Source organism: Chlorocebus sabaeus, chromosome 9, assembly GCF_047675955.1.
Source record: "Chlorocebus sabaeus isolate Y175 chromosome 9, mChlSab1.0.hap1, whole genome shotgun sequence".
NCBI lineage: Eukaryota > Metazoa > Chordata > Mammalia > Primates > Cercopithecidae > Chlorocebus > Chlorocebus sabaeus.
In genome coordinates, this window is record NC_132912.1 from 66,345,733 (window position 1) to 66,372,241 (window position 26,509).

General features: G+C 41.0%; 2 protein-coding genes across 7 annotated transcripts in view; one reads left to right on the forward strand and one right to left on the reverse strand.

Annotated features, from left to right (window-relative positions):
• AP3M1 (adaptor related protein complex 3 subunit mu 1) overlaps positions 1-21,358 on the forward strand; it is a 29,366-nt gene extending 8,008 nt beyond the window's left edge. For 2 of the 5 annotated variants that reach the window (XM_007962958.3, XM_007962960.3), the window contains exons 2-10: positions 335-429; positions 5,151-5,426; positions 6,717-6,888; positions 9,335-9,472; positions 13,153-13,238; positions 13,901-14,034; positions 16,776-16,983; positions 18,587-18,731; positions 19,198-21,358. In XM_007962958.3, the coding sequence (XP_007961149.1) occupies positions 5,154-5,426; positions 6,717-6,888; positions 9,335-9,472; positions 13,153-13,238; positions 13,901-14,034; positions 16,776-16,983; positions 18,587-18,731; positions 19,198-19,298 (1,257 nt within the window). In that variant the 5' untranslated portion in view covers positions 335-429; positions 5,151-5,153 and the 3' untranslated portion in view covers positions 19,299-21,358. Of the gene's footprint in view, positions 1-334; positions 430-5,150; positions 5,427-6,716; positions 6,889-9,334; positions 9,473-13,152; positions 13,239-13,900; positions 14,035-16,775; positions 17,006-18,586; positions 18,732-19,197 lie in introns of all 5 variants that reach the window. The other 3 variants (XM_007962956.3, XM_007962961.3, XR_012093980.1) reach the window with 2 other exon arrangements.
• A 1,630-nt stretch (positions 21,359-22,988) lies between these two features.
• VCL (vinculin) overlaps positions 22,989-26,509 on the reverse strand; it is a 124,799-nt gene continuing 121,278 nt past the window's right edge. For both annotated transcript variants that reach the window (XM_007962962.3, XM_007962963.3), the window contains one exon: positions 22,989-25,085. In XM_007962962.3, coding sequence (XP_007961153.1) covers positions 24,939-25,085 — 147 coding nt within the window. In that variant the 3' untranslated portion in view covers positions 22,989-24,938. The remainder of the gene's footprint in view (positions 25,086-26,509) is intronic.

The window sequence follows — 26,509 nt, forward strand, 5'->3', positions numbered from 1 at the left end:
AACGAGGGCTTTAAACAAAGAAACTTTTTTGTTTCTAATTAAACGGGAACCCTAAACGGTTAACAGTGTTCATACTTTATTGAGACAATAATTACTAAAACGTATCTTAGTAATTAGTAGTATTTACTTGATAACTACTGAATATGTGTCCAATGGGAAGGGGAGATCATCACTACATACTCTTTAAATGTCGGCTGCTTTCATAAAGGGTTGATGTTGTTTTCTATGTCAACGGAATCAAATGAATCAATTTTGGAAAGTCTTCCTTTCCTCTTAGGAATTTATCTTCATTCATAGAAACTGTATTCATAGGTTTTAAATTCTTTCTTCTTAGACTGCATTTATCATATAGTACTATTACTTGGAATGATTGAGCCACTAGACTGAAACCTGACACTGGTGCTTATACACGTAAAAGATAGGAACAAGGTAAGATAATTAGACATTTTTCCATTGTCCCCTATATTGCAGGAACAATATACTTTTTATAAGAAGCATAACTAACACTCAGAAAAGTATTCAAATCATAATGTAAAGCCTAATGAGTTATCATAAACGGAACACAGCTTGTAAACATCATACAGATCAAGACATAAAACATTGGCCAGGTGCGGTGTCTCACTCCTATAATCCTAGCACTTTGGGAGGCCAAGGCAGGCGGATCTCGAGGTCAGGAGTTCGAGACCAGCCTGGCCAACATAGTGAAACCTCCTCTCTAGTAAAAATACAAAAAAAAAAAAAAATTACCTGGGCGTGGCAGTGTGTGCCTGTAATCCCAGCTACTAGGGAAGCTGAAGCAGGAGAATCTCATGAACCCGGGAGGCGGAGGTTTCAGTGAGCCGAGATAACGCCATTGCATTCCAGCCTGGGCCACAGTGCAAGACTCCATCCCAAAAAAAAAGGAAAAAAAAAAAAAAAAGAAAACATTACCAGCACCCTTGAAGATCATCCCCATGGCCCTCCACTCTCCATAAAGGAAACCATTTGATTTAACATAGATTAGTTTTGCCTGTTCTACAACTTCATATAAATGAAATCATACTGGGTATATTCTTTTGCATCTGGCTTCATTTATTCAACATCATATCTGTAAGATTCGTTTGTATGTATATATTCTTTGGATAAATGTCTTTTCAAATCCTTTGCCCATTTTTTAAGTGGCTTGTTTATGTATATGTTTTAGAGGCAAGGTCTCCCTCTGTCACCCAGGCTGGAGTGCAGTGGTGGGATTATAGTTCACTGCAGCCTCAAACTCCTGGACTCAGGCGATCCTCCCACCTCAGCCTCCCAAGTAGCAGGGACTACAGATGTGAGCCACTATCCCTGGCTAATTTTTAAATTTTTTTGTAGAGACGGAGTCTGAAACTCCTGGTCTCAAGCAGTCCTCCCTCCTCAGCCTCTCAGAGTGCTAGGATTACAGTTGTGAGTCACCACACCTGCCCCTTCTTATTATTGAGTAAAAGTTCTTTATATTTTCCAGATGGGGTCCCTTTAAGATATATGGTTTCAAATATTTACTCTCATTTTGTGGATTTTTGTTTTCTTGATAATGTCCTTTGAAGCACTAAAGTTTTAATTTTGATGGACTCTAGGTTATCTATTTTTTATTTTTCTTGCCTGTACATATCTTTAAAACATTGTCTAATCCAGAGTCAAAATCTATGCATATTTTTTCCTAAGAGTTTTATCATTTTGGCTTTTCCAAGTAGGTCTTTGATACATTTTGTGTTGCTTTTTGTATCCAATTTCATTCTTTTGTATGTGGAAATCCAGTTGTTCCAGTACCATTTGTTGAAAAGGTTGTTCTCTCTCCAACTGGTCACCCAGGTCTTGGCACCCTTGTTGAAAATCAGTTGACTATAAATGTAAGGGTTAATGTTCTATCGATCTGTATATCTGTCCTTGTGCCAATACCACACAGTAGTTTTGTAGTAAGTTTTGAAATCAGGAAGCACGAGTTATCCGTCTTTGTTCCTTTTCTTTTTTAAAAAAATTCAAATATATATATTTTTCAGTCTTTTTACATTCTACATATTTTTGTAAGCATCCCCCCAATTCTTTTTCCATAGTAAATCAGACTATAGATGAAGCATTTCAGACCTTTTGTCAATCATGTCAAGTGTGAGGGGAAGTCTTTTGTAAGTCAGCCAAATATTTCAAAATAAAAAGCTTTTCCAAAAGTAAAGGCAGAAGACCCCGCTTTGAAGGCTCTGGTCGGCACAGAAAGGCTTGCAAAGGTGTGTAGGAAAGTCCACTGGTTACAGGTGTAAGGTGACTTTAACCTACGGCGACCAGCTGGCCAGGAGCGCCCCAAGGCAGACGAGGATGTGCGGCTTGAGCACACCCTCTGGCCCCAGATCCAGATCCCGGCTCAGGAAACGCAGGCTCCGTCTGGGATGGATGTGTGCGCCCCAGGGCGCCGGCCCCCGGGGAACCAAGGGCTCCTCCCAGGTCCCTGGAACAGCAGAGTGGCCCTCAGGAAGGATGCTCAGCTGCAGGCGTGGGTCCCTGCTCCCAAGCGCCCTGGCCGGGGAGGGAGGGCACACCCCGACCCCTTGGCCCCTGTTGTTCCTTTTCAAGATTGTTTTGGCTGTTGATCTTTTTCAATTCCATATGAATTTTAGGATTAGCCTGTCAAATTCCACAAAAAGGCCTATGGGTTTGTTTTTTTGTGTGTTTTTTTTTTTTTTTTTTTTGAAATGGAGTCTCGCTCTGTCACCCAGGCCGGAGTGCAGTGGTGCAATCTTGGGTGTCGGCTCACTGCAACCTCCGCCTCCTGCGTTCAAGCGATTCTCCTGCCTCAGCCTCCCGAGTAGCTGGGACTACAGGCGCGTGCCACCACGGCCGGCTAATTTTAGTAGAGACGGGGTTTCACCATGTTAGCCAGGATGGTCTCGATCTCCTGACCTCGTGATCCACCCACCTTGGCCTCCCCAAGTGCTGGAATTACAACCGTGAGCCACCGCACCCAGCCAAGATTGTTTTGACTGTTGATCTTTTTCATTTCCGTATGAATTTTCGGATTAGCCTGCCCAATTCCACAAAAAAGCAGCTGGGATTTTAATAGGGATTGTATTGAAAGTGTAGATAAGTTTGGGAAATTTTGCCATCTTAAAAATATCAAGTCTTCCAATCCATGAACATGGAATATCTTTCCATTTTTTAGGTCTTTTTCATTTATTTCACTGACGTTTTGTAATATTTGGTATACAAGTCTTGTATTTCTCTTGTTAAATTTATTTTCTACATATTTAAATTTTTTGATGCTATTGTAAATGAAATTATTATTATTTTTTTTTGGTCTTTTTTTTTTTCTTTTTGTGGAGAACAGGGTCTCGCTATATTGCCCAGGCAGGTCTCAAACTCCTGGACTCAAGCTGTCCTCCCGCCTCTGCCTCCCTGACAGCTGGGATTACAAGCATTTTCTTTTTTTTTTCTTTCTTTCTTTCCTTTTTTTTTTTTTTTTTTTTTTTTTTTGAGACAGAGTTTCCCTCTTGTTGCCCAGGCTGCAGTACAACGGCGCCATCTCAGCTCACTGCAACCTCCACCTCCCAGGTTCAAGTGATTCTCCTACCTCAGCCTCCCCAGTAGCTGGGATTACAGGCATGCACCACCACACCCAGCTAATTTTGTTTTTTGTTTGTTTTGCTTTTGTTTTTGAGACAGAGGCTCTCTCGCCCAGGTTGGAGTGCAGTGGCGCGATCTCGGTTCGCTGCAAGCTCCGCCTCTGGGTTCACGCCGTTCTCCTGCCTCAGTCTCCCAAGTGGCTGGGACTAGAGGCGCCCGCCACCACGCCTGGCTTTTTTTTTTTTTTTTTTTTTTTTTTTTTTTTTTTTTTTTTTTAGTAGAGACGGGGTTTCACCGTGTTAGGCAGGATGATCTCAATCTCCTGACCTCACAATCCGCCCACCTCAGCCTCACAAAGTGCTGGGATTACAGGTGGGAGCCTCCGCGCCCGGCATTTTTTTTTTTTTAGTAGAGACGGAGTTTCTCCATGTTGGCCAGTGGTCTTGAACTCCCGACCTCAGGTGATCCGCCTGCCTCAGCCTCCCAAAGTGCTGGGATTATAGGCATGAGCCACTGTGCCGGGCCTGAAATTGTTTTCTTAATTTCATTTTCAGGTTTTTTTTTTGTTTTTTTTTCCAATAGAGATGAGGTCTCACTATGTTGCCCAGACTGGTCTCAAACTCCTGAGCTCAAGCAATCCTCCTTCCTCAGCCTCCCACAGTGCTGGGTTTCAGGCATGAGCTACAATGCCCAGCCCATTTTTAGTATTTTATAGCTATAGTGGATAGAAATATAATTGATTTGTATATTGACTTGTATCCTGCAAGCTTGCTGAACTAAATTTATTAACTCTAATAGGTGTGTGTGTGTGTTCCTTATGATTTTCTATATACAAGATTGTATCTTCTAATTTGGAAGCCTTTTGTTTTATTTTCTTGCTTAATTGCCATGGTTCAAACCTCCAGTACCATGTTGAATAGAAATGATGGGACTGGACATCCTTGTTTGGTTTTGTTATTAAGGAGGAAGTGTTCAGTCTTTCACCATTAAATATAATATTAGCTTTGGGATTTTCATCAGATGAAGGAATTTTTTTTTTTTTTTTTTTTTTTAAGATAGTGTCTCACTTGGTCACCCAGGCTGGAGTGCAGTGACACAATCTTAGCTCTCTACAGCCTCAACCTTCCTCCTGGGCTCAAGCAATTCTCCTGCTTCACCCTCCTGAGTATCTAGGACTACAGGCAAGCGCCACCATGCTTAGCTAATTTTTGTATTTTTTGTAAAGATGGTGTTTTGCCCTGTTGCCCAGGCTGGTCTCAAACTCCTGAGCTCAAGCAATCCACCCACCTCAGCCTCCCAAAGTGCTGGGATTACAGACATGTGCCACCGAGCCTGGCTGAGGAGGTTTCTTTTTGTTAAGTGGCTTGGTTTTTTGGGGTTTTTTTTGGTAAAATGATGTTGGATTTTGTCAAATGCAATTTCTGCACCTTTTGAAATGGTTGTTTTAGTTTTAATTGTATATCATATTGATTGATTTTTGCATTCTTGGAATAAGTCCCACTTGGTCAAAGTGTATGATCTTTTTGTATATGTTAAATGATATTTAATGTATAATAAATTTAAACCTTTCTTTGCCCCAACAGAAAATGATCCACAGTCTATTTCTCATAAACTGTTCCGGTGACATATTTCTAGAGAAGCACTGGAAGAGCGTTGTGAGCCAGTCTGTCTGTGATTATTTCTTTGAAGCTCAAGAGAAAGCTGCTGATGTTGAAAATGTACCACCTGTCATTTCAACACCTCACCACTACCTCATCAGTATCTACCGGGATAAGCTCTTCTTTGTATCTGTCATACAGACTGAAGTGCCACCTCTCTTTGTAATTGAGTTCCTACATCGAGTTGCTGACACTTTTCAGGTTGGTTATCTATCATACCTTTCTAACTTAAATGACCCAAGTTAGCTGGAGGTGAGACATGATTATATTATTTAATTACCCAGGTTTTGGTGTTTACTGTCTGTTTCTCTCTGTTTAACTAAGCATAAATTCATAAACCCTTTTTTATGTGGTGTACAGTTGCACACATGGCTGCTCTATTTACTATTTTTTATATGTATTACAAATTACAGTTGGCTCTCCATATACATGGGTTCTGCATCCATGAATTCACCGAACCTTACATGGCAAATATTTGAACAAAAAAATTGAACTGAACATGTACAAACTTCTTCTCCTCATTATTAAACAATGCAGTATAACAAATAGTTACATAGCATTTACATTGTGTTAGATATTACTAGTAATCTAGAGGTGATTTAAAGTATATAGGGGGATGTGTATAAGTTATGTGCAAATACTGTGCCATTTTATGTCAGGGACTTGAGAATTGTGAGTTTTGGTATCCACAGGGGATCCTGGAACTAATTCCCCACAACTACCAAGGGATGACTGCATATCATCAGGAAACAATAATGCCCTCCACATGCAGTTCTCTCAGTGGTCTCAAGATTTTCATTGGTTATGAGCTCTTCTGTATTTACATTTTATTATTTTCTCTTGTCTTGCTGAATATACCAAACAATTTAAGCTTATCTATGTGTATGTTGGGATAGTTAATCAGGGTGAATGAAGTTTATAGCTCAAATTCCAATTTAATGTCTCTTTCTGGTATAATGTGTAATAGGAATTAAATTCAGGCTAGAAATATCAAGAAAATACTGAGGAATAATGTTAGGACTATAGAGGGTTTTTTTTGTTTGCTTGTTTTTTTTGTTTGAGACGGAGTCTCACTCTGTCACCTAGGCTGGAGTGCAGTGGCGTGCTCTTGGCTCACTGCAACCTCCACCTCTCGGGTTCAAGCAATCCTCCCTCCTCGGCCTCCCAAGTAGCTGGGACCACAGGTGTGCACCATCACACTCAGCTAATTTTTGTATTTTTAGTAGAGACACTGTTTCACCATGTTGGCCAGGCTGGTCTTGAACTCCTGACCTCAAGTGATCCACCCACCTCAGCCTCCCAAATTGCTGGGATTGCAGGCATAAGCCACCGTGCCTGGCCTAAAGAGGGTTTTTTCCCCGGCTCTGTTTTACATATGTTCAGCTTCTTAAGCAATGAATAATGCTACTGTAAGTTTGTTCTTCAGAACAAAAAGTATTTAGCAAGCCTTTCTTTGTGCCTTCCATTGTGTGATATTGTGTATTTTGTCAGGACTACTTTGGTGAGTGTTCAGAGGCTGCAATTAAGGATAATGTGGTCATAGTATATGAACTCTTAGAAGAAATGTTAGACAATGGATTTCCGCTGGCTACCGAATCTAACATTTTGAAAGAATTAATTAAACCGCCAACAATTCTACGGTCTGTTGTCAACTCTATTACAGGTAAGATGAAAACATACTTTACTAGTAACTGAGCAATTAAAACTTTGTAAACAACTCATTATTGCTCATGATCTGATGTATTATTAAGGTAGTACAATTCAGCCATAATTAAACTTACTGGTAAAGTTAAAATGGATGTACTGTATATTTATCTTCATAGAAAGAGGCTAGACCTTAAGTGATGAAGAACTTTTGGTTATTACTCTTTTTTTTTTTCTAAAATACCACAACAATATTATTACCATTATTTAACACTAAATACTAAGACTGAATAAATTGTTCCAGTTAGTCCTAAAGAAGCCAGTATATGAGCCCACTTAGAAGAGAATTTAGTCCATTTATAGACTGGCATTTTAATGTTTAAAATAACAACTGGTATGCTGCTACTCCACAATTACTAGAGAATAGAAAATTTAAGACTCTTAACCACACAGTACTACAATATCCTCCGAGTCTTTGTTTTTATGCATGCAGAAGATGTATTAAGAAAAAACAGAAAAATAGTTTACTCATGAGATCACATGCATTGTGGGCCCGTACTTATGTTGTAAGCTTCCAGTTGGGTTTAATTCTTGAGTGTAGCTAGAAATTAGGCACACCCAGATGCCAATGTTCTTTCGAAAGCTTTAAAGTCTTTTAGAGAAAGATTCCTGTGAAATGTTATATGCCACTCCAACTCCACTGTCCACCACTGTAAACCCCTCTCCAGTGCCTTGACCTAAAAATGAGGTGAGAGAGGCCTATAAGAAGAAGATCATTCAGCAGCTCTTTATTCATCCTCTGTGTAAGGGTGAATGTTGAGAGAAATTCAGAGAAAGATAAGATGGCATGTCTGTGCTCCTAAAACTTATACTCTGAATGGGACGTTGGAAAAAAAATTAAAATAAGTAAATAACTGTATAAGACTTTAAAAAGCAATTCCATACTTCACAGATAATGTAATAGCATTGGAAAATACACATGATATAATGTTAAATTGAAAAGTCAGCACAAAACTGAAAAAATTATTCTTATATATAAATATTCACCCAGGCCAAAAAATTCTAAATATTTACAATGATTATACCCAGCTAAAGAAATACAGATTATCTTTATTTTTGCTTTATACTTTCTAATTTTCCAAAATAAACATGTATTTTATAGTCAGAGAAAAGTTACTAAAATATAGAATGCAAAACATAACAGATTCATAAGGCAGTATATTACAAAGTTCAAGAGAATGGTTCCATTAATGAAGTATTCCCTCCTGAACTGTGGTGGGCGGCCACCTTGGAGAATCAGTAGAATTCAGGAAGTGAGGGAGGAGTAAGAGCATTCTCCATAGGTAGAACTGTATGAGAAAAAAACACACATGAAAGAGAAAGACCTAAAGTTTTATTAATGCAGAAGCAGAACTGTTTTTCAGTTGAGAAGTTAGAGATTAGATTAAAAAGTAGAGAAAGTCCTTCAAAGCTAGGCTGAATATTTAGCTTTTATCATAAAGTCAGTGATCAACCATTGAAGATTTTTGAGCAGGAAGATAACATGATTGTAGGTTGCAGGTAGGAACACCAATCATAAGTAGACTGCAAAATTATAGATACAGTATGATTGCAACTATATTTTAAAGTGCAATTAAAAACCAAAATTATCACAATAGAAAAAAATGTAACCTTCTGGTGGTGGAAATGTTTAAAGAAATATGCCAAAACGTTAATACCATAATATTAACAAAAATGTTAATGGTAGATGTATTTTGTTAGTAAGAAGTCTAGTGTTTTTCTTTAAACCACCTTTCTGAACTCCACCTTTTTTTTGTTGTTTTTAAGTATGTAGTACTTTCGAATTGGAAATATAAATTAACCAAAATGTTAAGTAAGTCACAGCTCAAAGATAGGTGTTTTGGACAACCACACTTATTTTTAGACATGTGTCAGTTTACCAGGAAATTAGCCGGATACTGAACACTAGCTATATTGCAGCCATATGGGTATGTTGACCTTAAAATAGGAAAAGCCCAGATTCCATTTACTCCACTGAGGCCTGCTTGGCAGCATCTTGTGTAAATTAAAGTTGAATACTGAAGGGCCTAGTTATAACTCTGTATTCTCAGTGGAGACATTTTATTGGCAGAAGATTTTGAAACAACCAGCCTCTTTTTTCATCAGTGGCAGAGAATCTGTTTTTGAGCCACTGGAATTAGATTAGGTTACTGTTAACACACAGGAAGCAAAAGATAAGTAAATAAATTTAACCTGGTTTGGCAGGTAAACAGAGGGCCACATGGCCTATTTTTCTCTTCTAGAAATTTGATCATGTTGGTATGGAAATGTCTGACAATTCTAGAGACCATCCACAAGTTCATTAAGAAAAATCCAAACATTAAAGAAGCAGCTTTCTTTTTCCCAGTAATCATTTTCTCATGACTGTTTTACACATCAACTTTGCCTTCTTTTTGGGTTTCTAGGCAGTAGTAATGTTGGGGACACACTCCCCACTGGGCAGCTGTCCAACATACCATGGCGTCGGGCAGGGGTAAAGTACACAAACAATGAAGCCTATTTTGATGTCGTTGAAGAAATAGACGCAATTATAGATAAATCAGGTAATTGTGTGCATGTCATCTTATTTGGGGCAAAACAATTCATCTGACACAGATGAATAGAAAACTGAAGTCCTGGCCAGGCACAGTGGCTCACGCCTATAATCCCAGCACTTTGGGAGGCCAAGACAGGTGGAACACGAGGTCAGAGTTTGAGACCAGCCTAGCCAACATGGTGAAACTCCGTCTTTACTAAAGATACGAAAAATTAGCCAGGTGTGGTGGCACCTGGAGTGACTCAGGAGGCTGAGGCAGAATTGCTTGAACCTGGGAGGCAGAGATTGCAATGAGACAAGATCACGCCATTGCATTCCAGCCTGGCTGTGTCTCAACAAAAAAAAAAAGAAGAAAGAAAAGAAAATTGAAGTCCTTTGGCAGTATGGTTTCAGTAGAAAGGCATTCATTATCTGATGATTTTTAAATCTGTTTGTTAGTTTGTTTGTTTATTTATTTATTTGAGATGGGATCTCACTGTTGTCCAGGCTGGAGTGCAGTGACATGATCTCGGCTCACTAGAACCTTCACTTCCTGGGTTCAAGCGATCCTGCTGCCTCAGCTTCCCAAGTAGCTGGGATTACAGGCATGAGCCACCATACCTGGCTAATTTTTTTTCTTTTCAGATGCAGTTTCGCTCTCATTGCCCAGGCTGGAGTGCAATGGTGCAGTCTCGGCTCACCGCAACCTCTGCCTCCCAGGTTCAAGCGATTCTTCTGCCTCAGCCTCCCATGTACCTGGGATTACAGGCATACACCACCACGCCCAGCTAATATTGTGTTTTTAGTAGAGATAGGGTTTCTCCATGTTGGTCAGGGCTGGTCTCGAACTCCTGACCTCAGGTGATCCGCCTGTTTCGGTCTCCCAAAGTGCTAGAATTACAAGCATGAGTCATTGCTCCTGGCCCTGGCTAATTTTTTGTATTTTTAGTAGAGACGCAGTTTCACAGTGTTGGCCAGGCTGGTCTCGAGCTCCGGACCTCAAGTGATCCACCTGCCTTGGCCTCCCAAAGTGCTGGGATTACAGGCGTGAGCCACTGCACCTGGCCCATAAATCTGTGTATTTTGCCCATAGGTTACATATAATTTTCATAACCACTAGTTGAGGTCTGCCAAACATGTAAATCAGAACTGATAATGCCTTACTTTAAGCTAATTATTACCCTATGTAACTCTACCTCTTGCTATTTATTCCTTCTAACATTTATTGAAAATCTACCATATACCATGCTTTTGCTACTACATTATGTGCAGTACTTCTGATAAAAGCCCCTATCTTTTCACTTTCTTTCTTTTTTTTTTTTAAATACAGGGTCTTGCTCTTTTGCCCAGGCTAGAGTGCACTGGTGCAGTCCCTACTTACTGCAGCCTTGACCTCCATCTCATGCGATCCTCCTACCTCAGACTCCTGAGTAGCCTATAGTCCCAGCCAATCAGGAGGTACACACCGCACGCCACCATGCCTGGCTAGCTTTTATTTTTATTTTTTTTGTACAGTCTCACCGTGTTGCCCAGGCTGGTCTTGAACTCCTGGGCTCAAGCAGTTTACCTACCTCAGACTCCCAAAGTGCTGAGATTACAGGCATCAGCCACCACACCCAATCTAATTATCTTTTTGACCAGACAAAACAATGGTACTCTATAAGAATCATAAAATTTTATTATTAAAAATAGCGGCCAGACATGGTGGATCACTCCTGTAGTTCCAGCGCTTTGGGAGGCCATGGCAGGCAGATCACTTGAGGTCAGGAGTTCAAGACCAGCCTGGCCAACATGGTAAAACCCCATCTCTACTATAAATACTAAAATTAACTGGGCATGGTGGCAGGCGCCTGTAATCCCAGCTACTCGGGAGGCCGAGGCAGGAGAATTGCTTGACCCCAGGAGGCAGAGGTTGCAGTGAGCCAAGACTGCACCACTGCACTCCAGCCTGGGTGACAGAGCGAGACTCCATCTCAAAAAAAAAAAAAAAAAAAATTAGTCCTTCCCTTACATTTATTTTATACATAAGGAAAGCCCAGAAGGGTTAAGTGAACTATTCCAAGTCACACAACTTGTTAACATGTAGTGATGGCTTATTGTGAATTATAGTCAATATCTTCTCTTCCATGAGTGCCCTTTTCATTATAACATTCCATCTTATAGAATAACAGATTTTTTGCCAGGCACGGTGGCTCACACCTGTAATCCCAGCACTTTGGGAGGCTTAGGCAGTAAGATCACTTGAGCCCAGGAGTTGAAGACCAGCCTAGGCAACATAGCGAGACCCCGTATCTATCAAAAATTTAAAAGATTAGCTAGGCATGGGTTCCTTAATCCCACCTATTCAGGAGGCTGAGGCAGGAGGATTGCTCAAGCCCAGGAGTTCAATGCTGTAGTGAGCTATGTTCACACCACTGTACTCCAGCCTGGATGGCAGAGGGAGACCCTGTCTCTAAAAGAAAGAGAGATCTTTCTATTATGGATCCTATTTCTTAAAAGTTGACTTAGTCCATTTCATAATACCCTTGCCTCATTTTAAAATTCTATTGAAAATGTTTTTGGTTTGTTTTATTTTGTTTTTGAGACAGAGTCTCACATTGTCGCCCAGGCTGTAGTACAGTGTTGCGGTCTCGGCTCACTGCAACCTCCGCCTTCTGGGTTCAAGCAATTCTCCTGCCTCAGCCTCTCGAGTAGCTGGGACTACAAGCACACACCACCACGCCTGGCTAATTTTTTGTATTTTTAGTAGAGGCGGGGTTTCGCCATGTTACCCAGGCTGGTCCCAAACTCCTGAGCTCAGATAATCTACCCACTTCGGCTTCCCTAAATGCTGGGATTACAGGCATGAGCCACTGTGCCTGGCCTCATATGTTTTAAACTCATATCCAGTCATCTTACAGGGTTGGCTCCATAAAGGAGACAGTTTAATTTTCCTTAGAATTAGCATATTCTGGCTGGGTATGGTAGTTCACACCTGTAATCCCAGCAGTTTGGGAGGCTGAGGTAGGCAGATTGCTTGAGCCCAGGAGTTCGAGACCAACCTGGGCAATGTAACAAGACCCTGTCTCTACAAAAAAATACAAAAATTAGCCGGGCATGGAGGTGCATGCCTGTAGTACCAGCTTCTTGGGAGGCTGAGGTGGGAGGATTGCTTGAGCTCAGGAGGTTGAGGCTGCAGTGAGCCGTCATAGCACTACTACACTCCAACCTGGGTGACAGAGAAAGACCCTGTCTCAAAAAAAAATAAAATTATATTCTACGGTGGCATACCTGTAGTCCCAATTACTCTGGAGGCCAGCTGGGACTAGCTAGTAAGACCTCATCTCTTAAAAAAAGAAAAATTATCATATTCCAACAAGAGTTAGGTATGGACCTTGTCCCCTGACCTGTTAATAGAGATGTAAAGCTTCAGTAAGTCTGACACCCAGAGGGCATCTCCATTATTCTAAATATAGTGATTGTTGGGCTAGGTGTCATGGCACGCGCCTATATTCCCAGCTATTCGGGAGGCTAGGGCGGGAGGATTACTTGAGCCCAGGAGTGAGGCTGCAGTGAGCTGTGATCGTGCCACTGCACTCCAGCCTTGGCAACAGAGCAAGACTCTGTCTCTAAAAACAATAAATAAATAAAAATAAAAAGATACAGTGATAGCTCTAGTTAAGACTCATATTCCATTGATGTTATCTTCCTTTTTCTTTCTTTCTTCAGGATCTACAGTCTTTGCAGAAATTCAGGGGGTCATTGATGCTTGCATTAAACTATCTGGAATGCCCGATCTCTCCCTTTCTTTCATGGTAAGTTTTAGTCTCCTATTTTATAGCCCCTTGAATACATGTGAAGTACTAAATGAAATGATAAATATTGAGATAAGTTTGCATCTTAGATGGCAAAGGATTGTCTCAGAAATATTCCTAGCAGAGTTTCCTAAGACAGTCACTTACATGATGAGCGTGGTCTTTATGGAAAGGCTAAGGGAGGTCTTTGCCTGAGTGTGCTACAAGGGGCTTAAAATTGGCTGGCTGGCTTCTGCAAATATCCAGTATCATTTTTACTGAGTAATTATTTGCTTTGCTGATATGAAAGGACATTAGTCTTTTGTATCATTTTAGAGTCAGCATGACATACTGCTAGGAACAATTAAGAGAACTGACTTCTGTGTTGTCACCAGTTTGTTCTGACCTTAAGTCCTCTGAACCTCAGTTTTTTAATCTGTTAAAGGGAAATAATAATACTTGCCTTTTCTCCTTTATGGTTATTGAAATTCAATAAAATAATGTACATAAAATATTTACAAACTTTAAAGCATTGTGAAACTATAAGGTTGTGTAGATGTGGTCATAAACTCTTCCATGACTGCTTTATTTTCAGGGAACATATTGATTTGTCAAGGTATCTAAGTACAGTTCCCATATTCATTATGCTCTATGAACACGGCTGTCTTCTGTTTTCTTGACAGAACCCTAGGCTTCTGGATGACGTCAGCTTCCACCCCTGCATCCGGTTCAAGCGTTGGGAATCTGAAAGAGTTTTGTCATTTATTCCTCCAGATGGAAATTTCCGACTCATATCATACCGTGTCAGCTCACAAAAGTATGTTGATGCATCAGCCAGAATCTGCCATCATACATATCAAGCAGAACTCACCTTTCCGTGTTCCTTTATGACAGTTGAGTACTCGAGGTCGTCATTGCTCACTTTAACCATAGCTCACCAGGAGACCCAGTGAGAACTGGTGAAAATACGCACCTAAAATATCAGTATGCTTTGAATGTATGAGTGTAGAGTGGTACTAAGTGAGACTAGAGTAAAACCTATAGCCAAGGGCAAGCAAACCATGCATAACCTGGGCAAAAGGTTATGGTACTGGTTCTTTGCAAGGTTACGCATTGTCAAATTATGGCGCTGGTTCTTTGCTCAGGTTATGCATGGTCCATTTTGCTCTGCTTCTGACAGCTGAGTACTTTGCAAGCAGAGCAAAATGGACTGTGCATAACCCAGGCAAAACCATGAACCACTGCCATAATCTTACCATAGTCTGTAGACTTTGTGGCTAACAAGGAGACAGACCTACCTGTAGTTCGTGAGGACATTCCCAAACTTACCTGCTTCAAGTCAGTCTTCTCTGCATTGAGGTTTTAAGGAACTGTTCAGCATTGAGAGCTGGGTGCAGTGGTTCACTCCTGTAATCCCAGCACTTTGGGAGGCTAGTGTGGGCAGATCACTTGAGGTCAGGAGTTCTAGACCAGTCTGGTCAACGTGGTGAAACCCTGTCTCTACTAAAAATACAAAATTAGCCAGGCGTGATAGTGTGTGCCTATAATCTCAACTACTTGGGAGGCTGAGGCATGAGAATCACTTGAACCTGGAAGGCAGAGGTTGCAATGACAGATCATGCCACTGCACTCCAGCCTGGCCAAGAAGGTGAAATTGCATCTCAAAAAAATAAAAAAAAATTTAGCATTGGGGATCGTAGTTTTATAGCTAGTTTGTTTCTTGAAAATACCAGAAGTTATTTGAGTAACATTATGACAGGACTCAAAAACAGAGAAATTATTTCTTGGCTCTTTTTTTCTTTGAACCGGAGTTTGGCTCTTGTTGCTCAGACTGGAGTGCAATGGTGAAATTTTGGCTTACCTCAACCTCCAACTCCAGGGTTCAAGTGATTCTCTGCCTCAGCCTCCCAAGTAGCTGGGATTACATGCATGCACCACCACGCCTGGCTAATTTTGTGTTTTTAGTAGAGACAGGGTTTCTCCATGTTGGTCAGGCTGGTCTCGAACCCCCGACCTCGGGTGATCCGCCCACCTCAGCCTCCCAAAGTACTGGGATTACAGGCGTGAGCCACCGCACCCAGCCTGTTTCTTGACTCATCACATAGGAACTGTTTTCATTTATATAAAACATATTTTACATTATTTTTCAGTGGGATCGTAATTCATTTTTTTAAACTAGGGCCATTTGCCCCAATTGTTTTTTGTTTGTTTGTTTGTTTTATGTTTTTTTGGTTTTTTTGTTTGTTTGTTTTGAGATGGAGTTTCACTATTGTCGCCCAGGCTGGAGTGCAATTCTGTGATCTTGGCTTATGGCAACCTCTACCTCCTGGGTTCAAGTGATTCTTCTGCCTCAGCCTCCCAAGTAGCTGGGATTACAGGCGCCCGCCACCGCGCCCAGCTAATTTTTGTTTCTTGTTACTTTTTTTAGTAGAGAGGGGGTTTCACCATGTTGGCCAGGCTGGTCTCAAACTCCTGACCTCCAGTGATCTGCCTGCCTTGGCCTCCCAAAGTGCTGGGATTACAGGCATGAGCCACTGCACCCAGCCACCCCAATTGTTAATACTGTTATTAAACTTCAGATTTCTGTCTTGATTTGTATACAGTTCCCAGCACAGTGGTACCAGAACATTATGCTATACTCAGCTCCCCCTTGTGTAGATGCTGAATCTGCAGTTCTGGAGGTACCGCCATCTTGGTATCCTTGGAGGATTGGTTGCAAAAATCAACAGATGCTCAAGTCCCTTATATAAAATGGTGTAGTATTTGCATATAACCTATGCACATCCTCCTGGGTACTTTAAATCATCTCCAAGTTACTTGTGATAGTACACTGTAAACACTGTGTAAATAATTGTTATACCAGGTTGACTTTTTATTTTTATTATTTTTTATAGTTATATTGTTATTTTTTACTTTTTTTTTTTTTTTTTTTTTTGAGATGGAGTCTTGCTCCGTTGCCCAGGCTGGAGTGCAGAGGCGCAATCTCAGCTCACTGCAATCTCCACTTCCCAGGTTCAAGTGATTCTCCTGCCTCAGCCTTCTGAGTAGCTGGGACTACAGGCACAAGCCACCACACCCAGCTACTTTTTGTATTTTCAGTAGAGACGGGGTTTCATCATGTTGGCCAGGCTGGCCTTGAACTCCTCGCCTCGGCCTCCCAAAGTACTGGGATTACAAGTGTGAGCCACCACACCCAGCCTCAGCTAATTTTTGTATTTTTGTAGAGACGAGGTTTCACTATGTTGACCAGGCTGGTCTCAAACTCCTGACCTCAGGTGATCTCCTCCCACCGCCGGTCTCGGCCTCCCAAAGTGCCGGGATTACAGGCATGAGCTACCACGCCTGGCCGATAGTGTTAAATAATATTTTCAATCCTCAACTGGTCAAATTCAAGGATGCATAACTGTGGCTCCAGAGAGCCAACTCTGTAGCACCTTATTGTGGAGTTAAAGGTAAGGTAGGATACTCTGGACAGAGGTTTTCAGGATACCTCTGATGCTGTCCCCACACCATTAATTGTGTTTATGCTTTTGTATCTTTCTCTGTTTCTCTTTTTAGTCTAGTGGCAATACCAGTGTATGTGAAACATAGTATCAGCTTTAAAGAGAACAGTTCTTGTGGCAGATTTGATATAACAATTGGACCAAAGCAGAATATGGGGAAAACTATTGAAGGAATTACAGTGACAGTTCACATGCCAAAAGTTGTGCTGAACATGAACCTGACAACCACACAAGGCAGCTATACATTTGATCCAGTCACCAAGGTACAGCCACTTCAAATCAAGAGTGAGCAAGTGTTTCTGCAATCTATTTTGTGATTTGTGGGGAGGAATGGAGGGAAAGGTTTAACACCTTGTTTAAAACTAAAGTTCGTATCAAAACCTAGAGAGCATACTGTGCTGTGCTTCTGCCACTGGCTGCCGAAGGAATCCTGCAGCTGCTACTGAGCAGATGAACAGAAAAGTGTGTCATTCTGTCCTTTTTCAGAATGTGCCGTCACTCATCCATTATTAATCCAGAGCCTCACTCTGCTATCTAATAAGAAAGAAGTAAAAGCTTTTTTAAAAAGAGAAAACATTATGTAGAAGAAGATATTATGATGGTATATGAATTATTAAGTTTTCTATATAAATTGATCATTAAGACCTTTTTCTTCCTTTTTAATTTAAAAGCATCATTTCATACTCTTTCACAGGACTAGGAAAGCTGCTTCCTCGCCCTACTTAAATTTTCCTGTAGCAGAGGGTTTTCAGAGAAACTGTAGCAGATGATTTTCTCTCAGCTTCCTGATTAGCTAGTAAATATGATTGTTTTCAATAGCAGAGTCATTGAGCTACCTGATAAATGAAAAGACATGTTTTTTGAATAACATCATAGAATGTTAAAGATTATTTAATACAGTTGTAAGGATTCAAAAAACCTCCTGGAGACCACACAGGGCTGAGAAAGGGAGCTTCAGATTCCTGGCCCTTTACCACAGCTTCAACTATGACAGCTTTGCTTTCTTTCTCATCTGCTGCTGAGCCTCTACACCGAAGATTTCATTTGAACAATGGGTTTCACAGCTAAAAGTTTTAAAAACACCATCTTAAGTCAATCTAATTATTTTACAGAAAAATAAACAGAGGCCGTGCACAGTGGCTTATGCCTATAATCCCAGCACTTTGGGAGGCCGAGGCGGGCAGATCACCTGAGGTCAGGAGTTCGAGACCAGCCTGACCAACATGGAGAAAGCCCATCTCTACTAAAGCTACAAAATTAGCTGGGCATGGTGGCGCATGCCTGTATCCCAGCTGCTTGGGATGCTGAGGCAGGAGTATCACTTGAACCCGAGAGGCGGAGGTTGTGGTGAGCCAAGATTGCGCCATTGCACTCCATCCTGGGCAACAAGAGCGAAACTCTGTCTCAAAAAAAAAAAAGAAAAAGAAACAGGCCCAGAGAAAAGTAGTGAAGATGGTATGATGGAGAACATTTGAAATCAGAGAGCCTTAGGTTCAAATCCCAGCCTTACCTCTGACTAGCTGTGTGACCTTGAGCAAGTCATTTGATCTCTAAGCCTTAATTTCCTCATTTGTAAATAGAAGACAAAAGCTACTTCACAGCCCTCAATGAGATAACATATGAATAGTGCTAAGCACGGTGCTAATACAAAAGAAAATGCTCAACAAATGTAGATTCTCTGTCCTCACTCCCCATTCAAAGTCACAGAGCTAATCAGAGGTAAACTCACTGTAGATCCCAGATCTCTTGTTTTCAAGAGACTGCACTTCATTTTGTACATAAGTTTATGATGTCTTTGAACCTTGTTTTTGAGGGTTTGTCTTTAATAAATGGTTCTATTTGTTTTTCATTCTTTGTCTTTTTAAGGTACTAACATGGGATGTGGGAAAAATTACTCCACAAAAGCTCCCAAGTCTTAAAGGACTGGTAAATTTACAGTCTGGAGCCCCCAAACCAGAAGAGAATCCGAGCCTCAATATACAGTTTAAGATCCAGCAGCTTGCTATTTCAGGTGAGGATAAGGTTGACTTGTAGTTAAGGGTAATTGAGTTTTGCAAGCTCAATTATTAGGCACTTAGAAGAGTAACAAAAGTTTCCCTCTCTAGAAAGAGCAGTAGCCCATTTGCCTTTTACACTGTGCTTGGTGGGGCCATCTCCCAGGCATCAACCAAATGATTTTGAAGAACACCTTATTTCAAACAGCTTCCCCTCACCTCTGCCCTCATTCAAGCACCAAAAAGGGAGTTATTCATATTTACAGAAAGTAGAATTATACTTCACAGACATTCCCTGCCTGTGTGGGAATCTTAACCAAAACCATACCATCAAAGTGCAATAATTTGTAAATGATAGAAGAGACATTTCTTCCAAATGGTGGAAGGGACACTGGTTAATGTCAGATTTACCATATAGTGCTCATTGCTAACATATTGGTTGGGATGATGATAATTTATTCTTTTTCATTCTTTTTGACACAGGCTTAAAAGTGAACCGTTTGGACATGTATGGGGAGAAATATAAGCCATTTAAAGGAGTCAAATACGTCACGAAAGCTGGAAAGTTCCAAGTGAGGACATGAGAAGAGGCCAAAATTTCTCAAGACCAGTTTGTTTTCCAAGTGTCATTATGATGTATTACTATTAGGTACCAAGTGGGTGGGAATAGATATTCTAGTTAAAGCATTTGTGTCTAGCTACACACCGCTAACAAAGTTGCTTAGTTATCAATGTAGGATTCTTAAGGAGCTTTAAGCTAAGGAAACCTTTTAGTGACTTAGCTTATTTTGTATCTTTTCACTTAGGAAGATGTTGGAGGTGATTTTTTTTCCATAGGAGAATACCATCTGACGGCTGCACATTGTAACAGTAAAGGCAGAAAGCTACAGTGATAACTTCTCTCCTAAAAGGAGTTAACTGGTCTCATCCAGCAGAAGCTATCTTAAATCTGTGATGTGTCAGGTGCAGCCAAATATCACATGTGATCTTAGCCATCCCAAACCAGTATCTGTCCCAAGAGAGGAAATTCCCCACACCCCCAGAAGTTTACAGAAAACTGCCTCTTCAAGTGTTTGCCTTATTCAGCTTTTCACTTGTGCCATTAAGCAAGCACTGTAGCAAAAGCCACTTCCACATGGCCCTGGCAAGGAGCACTGCTGCTCCATGCTCCATTCTCTCTGTACTTGGTATTGTATTTTTTATAAATAAGATTTTTATGTAAAGCTTATTTGATTTACAGGGACCTTGCTGCAGTAAATACCATCTCAATTTTGTGCCACTGGTTCAGCTGTTAGCACAGTAAAAAAATCATTTGTATCACAGGGGCAAATGCTTTATTAAGGTAGTAAAAGGGAACATTACTTCTGCTTTCAGGAAGTTACTGCAACCACAGGCATTTGTGCTTTTAAGCAAATTAAAGTAGTAAAAGAAAAACTTAAGTGAAACCTTTGCCATCTTAATGTTTTATAATATAAAGCTTACCCAACACCAGTTAAGCCATGGTTAACCTAAATGTCTCATGCCCTGGTTCAGCAAAAGGAGGAAAATGTGCCTGCCTCACTGTCATCAGTCTTTTTAAATCTTTTACCTTTTTTGTTGTTGTTCTTAAGGGGTTGAATTTGCCTGCATTCCTTGTCTTTAGGGGAAATTCCCTTTTCATATTGTGTGCTTCCCAAAGCTATAGTCATAGATTTCTTCCAGAAACTACTGTCATAATTGTCACTGGAGTGCTTAAATATACCTACTATACTGACAAAATACATGGAAGTGAGTTATAATGAGGCAGAAACAAAATCCTCGGTAACATTGATGATACTGTACTGATCACCATGGTTTTGGAAAGTCAGTCAACAGTTGTATTATTGCACTCAACTTCATTGTGTCATTTTATGTAACTTCTTCATCTTGGTGGTCCTTGCCCAGTTATTTTTTGCCTCATTAGACATCAAGAAATGGAGAAAGACTGAAAGTTAAGATATTCTTCATGTTTCCTTCTTATTTATGCTATTTTCTTCTCTTTATAGCGCCATTCTTCTTTCAGTCTTCTCAGCTTATAACCGTCTTTTCCTTATGCTAAGGATAGCCCTTACACTCATGCCATCTGTGCTGTCAAGGGCTGCTGGTTGGTGCTGGTACAAGGAGCCCACGGAGCAGCTTTCTTACCTTTGTCTGCCCTGCCTTTCATGGCATAAGAAAGGCAACGTTTTGCAGCTTCCATATTTCTGAAGAAACTAATCTCAGATTGGCAGTTATTTTACGGAACTGCCAAATAGTCAAAATGTTGTCAAATATTTATTCCTTTTGCCTAAGTTTAGCTACCCAGTTCAATTGCATTTTATTTTTAATGTCTTGACTCTTCAGAGTTTGTACCTCAAAAGAACAATCAGAACATTTGCTTCGCTTTCTGCTGAATCCCTAATCTCAACAGTCTATACCTGGACTGTCCAGTTCTCCTCCTATACTATCTTCTCTTCTATCCAAGTAGAATGTATGCCAGGAGCTCCTTCCTTCTAGCAATTTCTACTAAAATGTCCAAATAGAATGTTTTCTTTTACAATCAAATTACTGTATTTATTAATTTGCTAGAATCCAGTAAATCATTTCGGTAGCTCTGGCTATGCTATCAATAAAAAGATGAAAGCAACAAGTTGATTTTTTTTTAGGTCTACTGTTGATTGAACATTCTCCAATGGGCAAGGCTCATTGTCAAAGCAGGATGAACATGATCAGATTTTCTTCTGCATCATCATACAAGCTGTGAGTGTTGCTGCAAAGCACTTCTCAGTACTCCTTCCCTAACCTCGTTATGTTAATAGCCATTCATACTTGGCTTAAGCATCACCATTCTGGCCACAGTCTGAGAGATTAGTGATCAAAGCTCCCTTCTCTATCACTACCACCACCTACTGATAACAAAGATTCCTGAATACTTAGTAGTAGTAAAATATTTTTCCAGCAGAGTTACAGCTAATCCTGGATCCCTTAGTTCTAAATTCACAAGGGAGCATATCAAGAACAAATGAAGTAGATGATTATTTCCAGTGTGTGGGAGTCACATTATTTTATCCAAAGGGAGTTCCTGTGATAGGTTCATTTCTTAAGTGGTGCTACAGTAGAAAATCAGGAACAAATACAGAACAAGATCAGGAAAATGCTGATCTTGTCCTAAGCGGCAAGTTGAGAAAATGATTATACTGCAGCAGGAAGGCAGCACCAGTGAACATATGGTAAATGGCAAAAACAAGACAGTTCTGCTAATTCAGTAGTAGCCTTGAACTTTTCTTTAACTCAAACAGGCTGGGATCTGTCTTTATATTCGGCAGCTTTCCAAGATAAAGCAGTGATAATAGCAGTTGGCAGCACTAAATATCAATATCATCACCCTTTAATGACATGTTACTCCTTTCAGATCTAGAAAATCAGGCAAAAACTGCTGTCCCAACTCTACTCTAAACACCTGCTCCTACTATTTTAGTCAGTGTTTCTTTAAGGAAGAAGAGGACTATGTCCCCCAAAGCTATCTCTGCCTTATAGCCCATATAAGGGCTTTTTCCTGGTGGATCCCTGAAAACCCTGTTTATACTAGGCTTTGGAATATGAAAAACGGACCTGTGTGGCCGGGTGTGGTGGATCACACCTGTAATCCCAGCACTTTGGGAGGTCAAGGTGGGTGGATCACTTGAGGTCAGGAGTTCAAGACCAGCCTGGCCAACATGGTGAAACCTCATCTCTACTAATAATACAAAAATTAGCCAGGCATGGTGGTGCACGCCTGTAATCCCAGCTACATGGGAGGCTGAAGCAGGAGAATTGCTTGAACCCAGGAGGCAGAGGTTGCAGTGAGCCAAGATTGTACCACTGCACTCCAGCCTGGGCAACAGAGCAAGACTCTGTCTTGCAGTGGGGGAAGGACCTGTGGTACTCCTACAAACTTGACGACTTTAGCTTTTCAGGGAACAGTGATGGTCTCCACAGATAGCTAGAATCTTCTAAGATGAAAACAAACTGTTTCATCCAGCTGCTTTCTGCCTGCTATTAACCTTTGCCACTTCCATTCCTTTAAGTGTGTAATCTCCATAGTTGTCTTGTATCACACACATCCTTGTTAAGTAAATATACCACCGTTGATTTCTTCTTCCAGTACAACATTTGGATTAAATAAAAATCTTTAGTTTCCAGATCTTGAGGATTAGTTTCATTGGCTGTTCATCAAAACAAAGGAGAAACCTGACCTAAAAGTTCTTGCTAAAATAACATACCCATCCTTGAAAGCATTATTTATACAAATGCATTTTATTGTTTTAAACAGAACAAAAGAAGAGGCAGAAAATATTTGCATATAACAAATCCTAGCTTATAAATGTAGTTTTTTAGCGGTGATTCTCTAATCATTCAGGGATTTTTTTTTTTTTTTAATTTGCTGCACTGTGTCTTGAGCACTGATATTGGAGAAAAGCACATCCGGCATAAAGTGTAAACCAGTGTCTCAAACCACTGGAAGAACCGGGAGAGCAAACATGATTTTTCTTATTTCCTCTAAGTAAATCTTTAGTAAAACAACAAGTGATCTTTGGCATAGATTCATACTTTAAAGGCATTAATATTGCATTTGTATCAGGCAAGCAACTATACAAATACGCTGAGGGCCTTGAAAATAATCATCCTCATTTTAAAGGAAATAGTGAAAGCCTGAGTGTACAGGACCAACGTAAGTTTTACACATTCGATGTTGGGAACTAACACACAGTGATGGGTGAGATGGAAGGATGTTCAGGCAAGGGTTCTTACTCGTTTACTCATCTGGTTCTGGCTTTGGGGAAAAATAAGGTTTCACGTGCTGGAAAATACTTAGCAGTAATAAGTACCAAAAAGGAAACATTGCCCTCTCATTTTGCCTAGTGGGAACTTACTGTGGTGATAAGAAATCTAAAACCCATTACTCTCTTGAACCCCGTACTTGGGAGTAGATGCAGAGAGCTTGGTTGTAGTTGGTTGCAGGGAGGTAGGAATTACAGGAGTAGTATTTCCCATTGATTCATCTTCAGCAGCACTAGAATTGTAGTCTGCAAATACCTCTCCTTTAGGCAGGAGGTGTCCTTCAGACAAGGCTGCCTTGCCATTAAACACTGTTAGGGGACAAGCACTCATTCTTAGGACTGAATTTTAAAAGGATAAAAAGGATCTTTTAGAGTTACAGATGAACAAACACCTACATGTCTTTAAAATCTTGTTTAGAAAGGGTGTGGAGGAACGCTACAAAAACCAGGATAGGAGACATGTTTTGGTTAAAATTAAAATGCAGCATTTCAGCTCAAAATGAACAATTAAGAGCTAAGAATGAATGATAAGGCCTCAGCACAGACCTCTGCAGGCAGTGACTAAGCATGGAGTGCCAGGAGTGACCCTGCGGAGAAGATGGCAGGGCCACACCCTGGCTACTCTGCCCTTCCAGCGGGAGAGAGCACCAGGACACAGTGTGTTCATGGGCTGAGGCAGGATATGGGATGGGAAGTTTCCCTAGCACAGACATTGCTCAGGGGCATGGTAAAGGCAAAATCATATGATTCTGTGATTTCTTCCTGACGGTGAAATACGGTTTTATATTGTGGGAAACTAAAAGGATTAAACTGAGGAAGGGCAGGAAATGAATCCAGGCCCCATATGCTGGGGCTTCCCCTGTAGCAGCGAAGCTCACTTCTGAAAAGGACCCAGGTAGCACAGCCCAGGGAAGGCAGGCATGGTTGGCAGCAACATGGAAAGCTCAAAACAATTTTTGGAGGCACAGCAATTTTCCTCTTAGTAACTGACTTGCCTGGGCCCTGGGTCTTGGGAGTCTGAAAGAGTGGATGGGAGCCAAGGAAAGAGAAACAGAGGGAAGTGTCCCCTAGGGAACAAGGGCAGAGCAGGGTGTCTGGCTAGTGTTCACTTGGATTCTGAGCTTATGTGAAGTCCATGGGCTAGAAACCCAGTCTGCCTATTGGGATAGAGGGTGCACAAGTATAACTGTGTTGGAGAATACAGGGTTTATACAGAAACACATTTCAAAGTGTCCATGAAAAAAGAGTATAAATGTTTTCTAATTTGAAGAGGCCCCCATTCCTTTCTGATGTGTCAGGCCAGGATGTGATTTTCAGTTCCCAGCAACTCAGGGCAGCTCCTGGGACTCAGATCATTTTCTTTCTTTTTAATAGAGGTTTCTGTGCCAGCCAGGCTCAGCCAGATGCCTACTGGTACCAGGGAGTCTTTCTAACCCAGCGCAGTGTAAATCCAGCATCTGTTCGAATTTTGATTGAAGCAGCTTCTGCTTCCCGCACAGTCTCCTTCACAGACTGCATGAGGTTCTGGGCGTTGTGAACCAGCATCTCTGTGGCCTGCAAGGAAAGAGGTACCTTCTGTTACCCAGAGTCCCTGATGTAGGCCTGTCTCTAAAATAGGTTTCATCCAGGAGTGGGATGCAGTTAACCCCACTGGTAGCTGGCATCCCCCATATTTGCTTGCATCACTAGGGGTTTTCCCAGATCACCAAAAAGAACCCAAAACTGGCCATCGCTGATTGTGTACTGTGGCTTCAGATAGCCTACAGCATGTCCTCTTTCTTGGTCTTCAAACATGTTTCTCCCTCAGGACTTACTGTTTCCTTTACCTGGACTGCTTTTTCCTCAGGGATCCCCCTCATCTTCAGATCTTTGCTCACTTGTCACATTGGTGAGGATTTCCCTGCTCATTCTTTTTGTGAGATGGGGTCTTTGTCTGTCATCCAGGCTGGAGTGCAGTGGTGTGATCTTGGCCACTGCAGCCTCTGCCTCCTGTGCTCAAGGATCCTCCTGCCTCAGCCTTTGAGCAGCTGGGACAATAGGTACATGCTGCCACATCTGGGTAATTTTTTTATTTTTTGTAGAGATGGGGTTCCACCATGTTGCCCAGGTTGGACTCAAACTCCTGGGCTCAAGTGATCTGCCCACCTCAGCCTCCCAAAGTGCTAAGACTATAGGCATGAGCCACCGCACCTGGCCTTATTTTCTCCATTGAACCTATCATCACTAACTGATACACTACATATTTTACCTAGGTTGTTTGGGAGTTTTGAGGTTTTTTTCTGTCTTCACACTAAAATTTAAGTTATACAGAGTAGATTTTTGTCAGTGTTGTTCACTGTTACACCCCCAGTATTTAGGATGGTGCCTGGCACACAGGAGGTATTTCATAAATATTTAATTAACGAATTTTAAAAACAACCAAATGAACAAACCAAGCAGCCAACCACTTTAAACCCATGAAAATCTAAATACGTTAATCTTTCAAACACACAAACTTAGAGGACTGAAATCACATTGGTATTCTACCATAGAAAGTCAAGGATCTTGGCAATTCATCAGCCCAGTAATCCTTAGCTATTTTTGAGTCATACATCATTTGAGGATTTAATGAAGGCGGGGAATTCTCCCCCAGAAAAAATGCACACATGCATAAAATTTGTACACTCAGTTTCACAGGCTCTGGTAAGTATAATTGTGGACTGGAATTCCTCATCAGTTGTTCTTTTCACTTGGTCAGCAATGGGACTCAGGCCCAGAGACATTCATAAAGTGAGGATTAGGACTCAAGATTTCTGACTTACGTCGTATGGGTTTTGTTTTTTGTTTTTGTTTTTTTTGAGATGGAGTTTCGCTCTTGTTGCCCAGGCTGGAGTGCAATGGTGCAATCTCAGCTCACGGCAACTTCCGCCTCCCAGGTTCAAGCAATTCTCCTGCCTCAGCCTCCCGAACAGTCCTGTGTTTTTTCCATTCTATCATAC